This window comes from Lichenostomus cassidix, chromosome 1, assembly GCF_008360975.1.
Source record: "Lichenostomus cassidix isolate B80296 chromosome 1, HeHo_3.0, whole genome shotgun sequence".
Lineage (NCBI taxonomy): Eukaryota > Metazoa > Chordata > Aves > Passeriformes > Meliphagidae > Lichenostomus > Lichenostomus cassidix.
In genome coordinates this window covers 68,015,025-68,025,824 of record NC_139479.1, presented here as the reverse complement: position 1 = coordinate 68,025,824, position 10,800 = coordinate 68,015,025, and the positions used below count along the sequence as shown (strand labels likewise).

At 45.2% G+C, this 10,800-nt stretch overlaps 1 protein-coding gene across 5 annotated transcripts in view; it reads right to left on the bottom strand.

Moving 5' to 3' along the window:
- SLC7A1 (solute carrier family 7 member 1) overlaps positions 1-10,800 on the bottom strand; it is a 39,574-nt gene that overhangs the window by 4,787 nt on the left and 23,987 nt on the right. For 4 of the 5 annotated variants that reach the window (XR_014852623.1, XM_085062180.1, XM_085062202.1 and 1 more), the window contains 7 exons: positions 9,416-9,590; positions 7,408-7,532; positions 5,627-5,849; positions 4,717-4,856; positions 2,927-3,029; positions 1,018-1,229; positions 525-673 (listed from right to left, as the gene is read on the bottom strand). Coding sequence is in view for 4 of the 5 variants with exons in the window: in XM_085062180.1 (XP_084918306.1) it covers positions 525-673; positions 1,018-1,229; positions 2,927-3,029; positions 4,717-4,856; positions 5,627-5,849; positions 7,408-7,532; positions 9,416-9,590 (1,127 nt within the window). In the remaining variant the exon portion in view is untranslated. The remainder of the gene's footprint in view (positions 1-524; positions 674-1,017; positions 1,230-2,926; positions 3,030-4,716; positions 4,857-5,626; positions 5,850-7,407; positions 7,533-9,415; positions 9,591-10,800) is intronic. The other variant, XM_085062194.1, reaches the window with a different exon arrangement.

The following is a 10,800-nucleotide window of genomic DNA, read 5'->3' as shown; positions in this document are numbered from 1 at the left end:
TGGGGGGAAAAACCCATCCTAGTGTTTGTTTAATATGGAAAGGATGGTGCACTCAGAGAGGGCAGGAAAACAGAGTTCCTCTTACTTAAAGCTGTTGAAGAGAATGGTCATCCATTAGCCTCCATGGGGACTAAGGAGGACATGAAAGTGCCTTTTATAAGAGCCTTTTAGTGAGTACCCCTTGGATCTTCACACACAAGTTTACCTCTTCGGTCCTTTCTCCTCCTGTATCTGTGATCTGATGTGGCCCTTCACAACCATCCCCTTTCCTCCAGTCTGTGTCTCCTCCCTATCCTACACCCATCTGCTTTAAAAAGCAGGGTACTGACCTGCCCTTCCAGCCATACCTCTGCAGCAGGTTCTGCCCTTCCAGCTTGGCCTGGATAGAAAAGTTCACATCATGCCTATATTCTATGCATGTCCATTTGGCCAGGTCCCCCCTTCTCATACAGGCCAACACACACTTCCACCTCCAACCACCTCCCTAACACCTCTTTTCTAGCTACATGTCCCAGGACATTCACCTTAAAGGAGAGTTTGGTTTTGCTTTCAGGCTGTTTCCGTATAATGAAGATGATAGTGACAAGAAGGATGGCGGCAATAATCTGTACAGTGTTTATCAGAATGTTTGGCTCAAGGGAAGTCAGGATACAGATACCCACAATAAGGAAACCTGTGAACAGACACCAAAGGTTACTGATTTTTTTTTTTTTTGATACAAGGAAAACCCAAGAACAAATCATAAGCAGGCAAAGCAGAATATGAAAGCTCAGCAAACAAAAGAGCAACTCACAAAAACCCTAACCATAACAGATATGCCTTTCCCACAATACACCCCCACACCCCACATCTGTGAATTTCTTTTGAAGTCAGAAATTTAATCTGTAGATCTTCAGTTATTTAGGCCATTACAAGAGCTCATCAAAATCACATCAAGGAGCTGAGTTTCCCCACCATGGTGAGTACAAAGACCTACCAGCTGACTCACTGCCCAGAGACACACTGCCCAGCTCTTACCAATGATGAAGGTTGAGATGTTCACCACTGAACCAGAGAATTTGGAAGGATCTGAATCTGAGGAACACAGTATGGCTTTGAAGGAAAACTTCTCCTCTTCCTCTGGCAGAATCCCAGCCTGTGACTCACTGGTGCTCACAGACTCGTTGTTATCTGCCTCCTCTGTCGACCTAGCCATCTGGTATGCCAAATTAGGCTGCTCTGGCTGGTACCTAGGAAAAGGAAATGACACCAAGAGCCTGTTAGTTTGTGGCACTCTCATTTAAAAGCCACGCAGTCAGTCATGGCTGCATGCCAGACCACTGCAGCACCAGAACAGGCCCACATCACATCTATACCCTTCTGCTTCAAGGGGAAATTTGAGGAATGACATCATCATGATGTAAGCAAACATGGCCAGCTCTTATCATCTACAGCTTAGTTGTAACGTAAGTGTTTTAAAGCGGACAATGCTCCCTTTCATGAACCCTGTCATCCATGTCACCAAGACATGATTGGTGACAGGAGAAGGAAGCAGCAGAGGTGGTCATAACCAGGCCACTGTGTCATCTGTGCAGTTCTCCTCTTGCATTTTGGCACAGAGGTGGCTGAGCTAACAGCTCTGCAGCTATGGCACCCTGCAGTGACATTCCTGGTGCCCTATGCTCCTCCATCCCAGGCTCCTCTGCTAGCTTGTCTGATGCCACACAGGGAAGAGCTGAAGCAAGAATGCTTGTTGCATGTGTGAGCAGCACATTCAACAGGGCTGTGACACAGAACCATGTGGATCCATAAATAAAAAACACTTTTCCAGCCTCAGCTCTCTGTTAAGAAGGTTTTGTCAGTGACTCAGCCACAAGTCTGACTAAAGGACTGGACCACTTCAAAAGTCACCTTAAAACTGTTCCTGTGGGGATGTGTTCACAATGAGGCATTTGTTAAACACTGAGAATTGTGAAATGCAGTGAAATCCTTTGGTCCAGCTATAGCAAGAAACTAGAAGCAGGATCTTACAGCTTTGGAAACAATTCAGCTGCTACATCATTAAACAGTCAAGGGGCAGACAAATCAGCTGCCCAGGCCAGTACAAGAGAGGCTGTCAGTTTTGCCAACCCATGATGGGGGAAATGTCATGCAATAGGTACAGCAACTTGCAAAAACAAATTAAAAAGCCATTTCTAGCTCTGAGGAAAAGAGTAGGATGGGAAATCCGGAAAATTAAGAAGGACAAGGTAAACTGGCAAGAATTTTCAAGGGGCAGGGAGGAGAGCACAAACAAAGCAATGGTACCACACAACAGCACTGGCCCTTCACCTGCTGCAAGACTGTTCTTAGTTCAGTGCATTTGCTGTGAAAGTCTCCATCTGCTTCTGAATAAGTAATTGAACATACAAATGTATCTTTCGGTAACATGGTCTTCAGAGCATAGTTTTCCTGAGTCGACTGCTGTTGTCTGTAAGGTGCCAAGCACTGAAGACCCTAGACTTTTAGCTTAGGTTTGGGAAGCTGTGGGAGCTCAGCATTTCTAAAAGACACACACTTAAGGCACTGATCCTGCAAAGACCTGCTCAGTTCTATTCCTGCTGCTAGACTTTATCTCGAATCACCTTTCAAAAGGAGGACAACCCACACTGGGGACAAGAGTGGTGACAAGGCAGGCATCCAGGATCACACATCTACCTATCATCCCTACCCCTTGGCATATCTCCCAGGCCATTTAGAGTTGACCACAGCAGGACTGGCATGGAACAAGGGTTAACCAAGTTCAGAGGACCTCCCTGTAGATCCAGCTAACAAAATCTCCCATGAGCTTAAAAAAACAAGCCTTTCACACACATGTAGCTAGAGCCTATAGAAACTACGAGGGCGTTTGACTGCTGTGTGGATTTCTGTCTATGTGACAGATGAGACAAAGTTTGTACATTCTTACCTCAGTACCAACACACAAGCTGCTACCAAGGAGTAAGCCAGGAGGGTTCCAATGGACATGAGGTCCACAAGATCTTTCAAGTCAAAGAGAAAGGCCATAACAGCTGTAGGAGGGGAGGAAGGTGAGAGAGAAGAAAAATCAGCAATGTGGCAGAACATGCACATCTCAGAAGCGTTAATAACAATGCAGCACACATGTGACTCTTGCTCAGGACTTGGCAGGGGAGCTCAAGATGTCCCAAGACGAGGAAAGGCAGGCCATGATGCATGAACACCTCAAGCTCCCACGGGCTGTCCCAGCCTCACTAGCTGAAATAGGAAATGTTTACTACAGTAAATTCCAGCCTGTTTGTCTCACATGGATATGTTCACCCAATTACCAATAATAATCACAGGTTTAAGCCACAACCTTATTGGTAGTCCCCTCAGTGGAGCTGCAGCACTCCTAAAGCCACAGTTATCTCCTGGAAGTAGGTAGAGGGAACAGAGGATGGGCAGCACCTTGCTCTGGTGTCTCAGCTCAGCTGGGGTGAAACCAAGCTTGTGCATGCAGTGGCACCAACCATTAAAGAGGGCATCTTGGAGTAGCAGGCATCATCATGGGGGTTTCCAGAAAAAGGCTGCCATCCCTCAGGGATTACCCTGCTTACACACCCATACCAGGTAACCTCAGTTGTTCAGGAGTTTGTATAGGGCTTTCAGAAGGCAAATAAGTGGATAAAAGACACACAGTCAGACATTGGGTGATGCCAACAGTCATATGAGAGTGTAGGGACCTCAGAGCTGAGCTCGGCCCAGCCTGTCCTTAATATACAACCTGGACCCCAACAACCAACCCAGCCTTCAAACTCTGCTGGCAAGTGCTGACCCCTGCAGCTTTGTATGGGCTTTGGTCACAGGCACTATGGACCGTTTGGATGAGACTACAAAGCTTGGGTTCTTTACTTAAAGTGCTCTTTTTCCTACCCCACTACGGTCTGGACCCAAGAATACCTGAAGAAGAAGGTGCGGGAGAAGGAAGCTGTGAGGAGGCTCTGTGAGTCCCAGTGGCAGAAGCTGAGCCCTTTCACAGGAGCTCAGAGCCAGGACAGCAGTCTGGCAGCAACTCCCCACCAAAGGTGGCACTTTCTTGTACCCACGTCTCATCCTGCATTTGCAGCAGAAGATAAAGAGGAAGCAACAAGGCTCTCCTCTTTGCCAGGCATCGTGAGGAATGGGGCGGCTGCAAGTACAGGGTAAGCTGCTCATCCTTGCTGTCTGGGAGGTTTAATTCCCATACTTCTGGGGGACCAGGAGAAGGAAGGGGAGAACAGGATGGCTGCCAGCTGTGACTAACTGATTAATAAATGCCAGTGCCACAGGGCCCATCTGCCTGTCTCCAGCTGCTCTGGCATCTTCTGCAGAGCTGCGACCTGCAGGCAGTGTGGTGTCTTCAGCCAAGCCAGCCAAGCCAACAGCCACAAGGATGCTGGGACACCCCAGGCTGCCACCCTGCAGGAAGTTAATTACTTTTAAGGCTGGCTAAGCACCCAGGGAGCAGATATAGGCAGTTCCTCGCATGAGACAGGATGGCAGCAATGAGCTCTGAGAAAGACAGACAGGCACACAGCGAGCTTCTCATGCTCAGCCAGACTCCCCAGGGCATGCCCTGGAAATCCAGGACACCCTCTGGGATGTTGTGTTCTGCAATATATCCAATTAGTAAGTGGGCTAGAGTCAAGCGGACTTATCTGTCCTAAAGATGAGCTTACATCTCCTTTCCACAGATTCGTGCAAGTCTTTGGATCCTACCTGCAGTAGCTCCTGATGTCGCTGTTGCAATTAAGGGAGTTTTTCTCTTCTCATTGACTTTAGCCAAAAATTTAAAGAGAAGTCCATCTTCTGCCATAGCATAAATTATTCGAGGCATCGGAAACATGGAGCCAAGGAGACTACAGACACAGGAAGGAGACATAATCTGCTTATATCACCTCTTGCTGAGCACAGGCACACAAATGAAAGCAAGTTTATGGCAGTGTGATTATGGAAAGGGGTGGCTTTCATTCACTTCAGCTTCTCCTTCAAGGGCTCCCTCTGACCACCCATGTTACTGATAGCTGGTAACTGAGGTACAGCGCCACGATTTTGGATACTTAAATTTAGCCTTGGGGCATAAAACCAGGCTGACTTTCAGGCAGTAAAAGGGCTGTAACTTCTATGAGCCTCTGAGTGTTGCTCACCTAATTGAGTATGTCTAAATTGATCTGAATTAGGCCTCCTGAGTTCAGGAGGTGACATATTCTGCCTCCAGCCTGCCCTGCTTCCCATCCAGATGGTTGTCCTGCAGGTAACCTGCAGACAGATGGCCCTGGATATGGTAAGCTCCATGAGCTCCTGAAGATGCACCCTGCAGTACCTGACACAAGTCTACTCTCCACCCAGTAGGTCAGGGTGTCTTGCACCCAAACCGTGCTTGCATTGCATAGCTGCCTCCATGACTTAGTCACTCAATCCAGATTTGTATTCCTGAGATGCACCTGCTGGGTGTTATGCTAAGATGGGAGTTTCTGAAGTGATACTGGTCACCTGCTTCTCTGGTATTTATCACAGTGTGAAATCCTGATACTTTTGAACTTCATCCCTGTTCTCTGCTCCATTTTTTAAAGGAAGTTGAGATACATATTTGCCCTGAAAGATGCAGAAATGATAAGCAGTGTCTTACCTTGTAGAAAGTGCACACAAGGAACCGATAGCCACTGCATAATTGGCTCCATCCCAACCCACATATTTAAAGGCATTGGGTAAAGGGCTATTGGTATCCAGCTGGTAGTAAGGCATCATGAGTGTCAAGGCAGCTGACACACCAAAATAAGCCACAAAGCAGACGAGCAGAGATGCCACAATGCCAATAGGAATGGCCTTCTGAGGGTTTTTTACCTCCTCACCTAGAAGAAAGAAATCTAAGTATCAGCTAAATGACGAGCAAAAACTTTATCCCAGCCTAGGGCAGGCATGCTGGCTGGGGCTTTCAAACGTTTCATGGGCACAGAGGTGCTCTTTGACCATAATGCTGACAATGGCCTGCTCCATCCACTTGTCACACCACAGCCTGTTTGCTCCCATTTCTGTTGCTCCTGTCACTCCTTCTGACACACATGTGCAAACTCAGGCACAGAAACAATCTGGATTTAAAATAGTTCTTTCCCCAAAACAGATCGTCCTTCTATACTCCTTCTATCCTAATGGTGCAGATCCAGGACAAGTTCAATGATCAGAGATAAAAGAACATGAAATTACTGTGCAGTTGTAGGGAAAATCCTTGGATGTCCATATTAGTAGTATCTCCACTGGAACTAATACACCCTGATCATGGCACAATAGGTGCCCATTACAGAGAAAGGCAGAGGGCCTAAAAGTCATATGGATCTTTGAAAATGTATCTTTAAAAAAGGACCCACGCTAGTTTTTATGGAAATTTTTCAACAACCAAGTAGGAAAAAAATGTGTGTAAAAACTGAAAATTCTTCAAAATTCAGGCACAGATCATTTACAAACCAGATTTGCACCTTCCTAGTCCTACAAAACTGCTCTGAAAGCAAGAGCTCCTAAGGTACAGCATTTCAGCAGGATGAACTGATAAACACAGATCCATACACCTACAAGTCAAAAGCAGATAAACGTGTTTCTCCTATAAGGAGAGGCTCCAGGGCTGGCTGGAGTAATGGAGCCAACATTTCTCAAACTCCTTGCTTGGAACAAGACAAGCAGTAATGCTTTCATCTGTCTGTGATGATTTCCTTCTCCCTCTGCTCCAACAGTTCTTGCCAAATGTGAAATTAAGGATAATCCCTTCTTCAGGGAATTAAGATTCTTCTAAGCCACAAGAAATATGACTATGCTGACGGCTTCTCTCTCAAAATGAGACCATTTAACCTTTAGAGGTAAAAACTCCTCCTGATTCTGAGGCACAGCTTTAGGGTGCAGATTACTCCCCAGAGGCTTCCTCTTTCCCTGGTTCTTTAAAATACTCCAAGCCATCAGAGCTTCTTCAGCTGAAGGCACTGAAGAACTCTGTTCCAGAATAACCTGTTGATTAAAGTATCATCTGGACTTAGAGGCTTAAATTCATACCAGGCCTTCCATGTTTGCCTAGCTGGTAAATCTGGACATGTTTCCTGTGGAGTATGACATGGTTAGTGTCATCACTGACCATCCACAAGCTTGGGCCCTGCAGGCAAAGAAGGAAGGAAGCTCGTGAGTTGTACAGTGTATCTGTGTGTCACAGCAGCTAGAATTCAGCACTCGGGCACTCAGGGACTTGAACAAATTCAGCACTTTCATTATTAGGAGTAGCTGAGCCAAAAGCCTATTTTGAGCTGAGGTTCAGAGGGACAACAAATGCAGTGCCCTGAATTCCCTGTTATCTGTGCTCTGCAACATTACTGAAAGTCTATCTACCAGCAGCCAGGTTCATAACCAGAATGAAGATATCTTCTCTCTTACCTGTGGTAGCAATACAGTCAAATCCCACAAAAGCATAAAAACATGTGGCTGCCCCTGAGAGGACTCCTTTCCATCCATAGGGCATAAACCCTCCAACACCATAGGGTTTTTCTTCCTGTGTTTGACTGAAAGGCATGGCACTGGATTAGAAGTGATCCTGCCTACATGGAAGTCACAAAGCTATTCACATAGCTCATAACAAAACCCAAAGCCAAAGTTTGAAGAAGCAAGCTCTCCCTTTCATATGCTAGCATATGAATACCAGGCAAAATGCTAAGCCCTGCCCTACTAGCTTTGGACTGGCCTGCAACAGCCTGGGAGATGCATGGAATAAAAATGGTTCATGGTTTGTTCCCACCACCTGTTTTGCGGGGTGGATAAAAGTGTCTTGACTAAGACAAGGAGAAAATAGCATGAATATTAAAAATCCTAACATTACTGCATGTGAGTAGATACACATATTCATTTAAACAGAAGCTTTTAGAAAAGCTTTTGGAAAAGCTGAAGACTGAGAAACATCTATCCACTTTTTACTTCAGATGGACTCAGATAAAGTGTAGATGAGTAGACACAAGCGAGGAATGCAGGGTGCCATGACTGTTTAAAACCAACCCCATCTTCCATTCTCAACTGCCAAATTCCTTGTGCCAAGCTCATACCCAAACCATTTTTGCAACTGTGACACCGAAGTGGAGCCTGCATCCCTGACACACCAAATTCTTTGCTGAGCCTTATCCAAAGTTCATTTAAGTCAACAGACATAGGCTGATCCCAGTGCACTCTGGATTGGGACCCCAGATCCATGTGCCTTGTGTTGAGTGACATACAGCAAGCATAATACCCTTCAGTTCAAGTGACTTAGGTCACCTTTCCAGTGAAAAGCCTTTGTAAAGATGAATCAAGGCAGCTAAACTAAAATAAATCCCAAATCTGCAAGTCTTCTCATGTATAAGCATCCGAACTCTCTCACAGTCTCTGCTGAGACTCTAGATGAAAACTGGCCTACAGAAATAGCACAACCCAAATGTAGATTACTCTGGAAATAATGAAAAAATAAACCCCAGACAGATTTTACAAAAATAGTAAGTCCTACAGGTCAAAGAGCTGCAGCTACACTTTGAAACTATTGCATTAATTGTTCCTTGCATGGGAATAGCATCAGGGAAGGAGAGGGGACAGCTTTCCTACAGAAGCAATTTGTTCGCAGCAGGTTGAATTCTGAAAAGAGGCTCAAGAAGTGGCTTTTACACAAGATAAGTTTGACCCACGCAACATTTATGAATCTCTCCAGACTTTGCCCAACTGTGCTTCCTTGCAGGCCAGCATAAACGGTTTAGGTATCAAGCCAGGACTGAGCTGATATATGTGGAGATATCTAAAGGCCCTCATTCTGTGCTGCACAGTCTCAAACAAAAATTAATAGCTTTGTCTTACTGGTAAGCCTTGTAAGCTCCTTAATTTTGATCTTGTATAGGATGACAGAATTTTGGCGAAGCAGCAAAATATCATTAAAAACAGATTTATGATATGATTGCTGCAGTGCATTACAATAATCTGCAACTTGCCTTCATTTTATTGAGGCATTTGGGACAAGGTCTCTAAAAGGTATCACAATGCCCCAAAGATATTGCCCAAGTATTCCAAGAACATACACAGCTATATTTGGACATGGCTTCATAAAGGTACCAGAGCCAGCCTGGTGTAGCCTTGAGTACGACATTGTCTAAAGAGCTCTTTTCTCTCAACTTTGGATGCCATTCTGGTTATGAGGCTAGAAATAGTTGGTCCTGCAGCAGGGCCCACGCTGACACAGCCTACTCCTAGCATTTTCATCCCATCAGCACAGCCTGCTTTCAGCAAACACGTACCAAAGACAACTTTGCCTCCAAGGTATCAGGCAAAGGAGGCACTCATGCCATACACTGGTTTTCTAACTCAGTCCACAACCCCCCATTTAAACTTGCTGTTGAAAATGCACCAGTTTCTGAGATGAAAACATCCAACCTACTTGTCTTTGGAAATGCTGTGGCTGGTGTTGTAAATGTCCTGTTCAGTCAGATTCCAGTTTTTAACAGATCCTTTCACGAAGCCAGAGATCACAACAAAGGCAAGGACTAGGACGTTGATGCAGGTGAACACTTTGTTCACCAGTGCAGATTCCTTCACACCAAAAGCTAAAAGTCCTGGGGAAAAAATGGCATAGGTCAGTATTTCACCACCAGCAGCTGGTGCTGGGGACTTGCAGACAGAGCTCATCACTGTTCATGCTGTGCTCTGCCCAAATTATCACACCTTGGTTCTTCACAAAGCCAAGTAGCTCAGGATTAACTCACCCAGAAGCAGGATGAGGACTCCAGCCCAGACACTACTGCTGCAGAGTGTGACACACCTTCCCACCCAGCATGCCCATGTGGACTATGTCCCTGGTAGAGTGCTTTGCTAACACACCTAAACTACTCCCAGAGCCTCAAACTCCACACAGAGACCTGGAGAAAACACACCAGGCAGTTTTTCATGAAGGAACATTGTCTTAGAGGTCTTGGCCAAATGAAGAAGTTATGAACAACATACAGCTTAGAAATAGGGGGAAATATGAGCAGGGATCAAATCCAGGAGGATTCTACTTCTAATAGCTACTTTTAGTGCTAAATACAAAGAAGAAGGTGGCATCTTGGGAATCCTGCTCCCACGTAAATCAGGAAGAGCTTTGCCAGTAAGTTCAGTGAGATTTTAGCTTGGTCTTAAGATCACCCTTCTGAAGAAGAGCATGGCTACAGGCCTTGGCAAACACTGAGGCATAGCTTGGCTTCTCAGATAGACAAGTTCTTTTAACTTCCTCTTCAGGTGCCTGATTTTTAAGAACTGAAACCTTTAACCCAAATCTAAGGCTGAGGGAGAAGTAAGAAAACTTCACACGGGCCTGAGGGAGAAGAGAAACACAACCCAGTGTTCATTTACCCCTGTTCTAAGGGACTTCAAGGAGAGAGGAACATCCTGTGTTCTCACCTTTCCCTCTTTTAAAATAGGAAATAAGCTGAGACAGACAAATCAGGGAAGCATTTGACAAGACTGCATACCAGCCCATGAAAACTTGTAAGATACCTTTTAAAAATCTGAAGCTCCAGACAGTGCAAGCAGGCATAAACTTGTGGTGATTATATCTGCAACTAAAGCTGCGCATTCAGCAGCTTTTTTTTAGAAAATTATGGTTTGCCGTTTTCACTAAAATCCATGGAATTTGCTTCATGCAGGAGCATAAAGCTACCTTATTATAAAGTAACCTTTATAATTTTATACCTCAGCAGTGCTAATGTAAGGAGTTCTAAATTTTTTAAATTGTATCTGAGGTGAAAGACCAGACTCTGATTTGAAATGAAAGCAATTCTTATTATA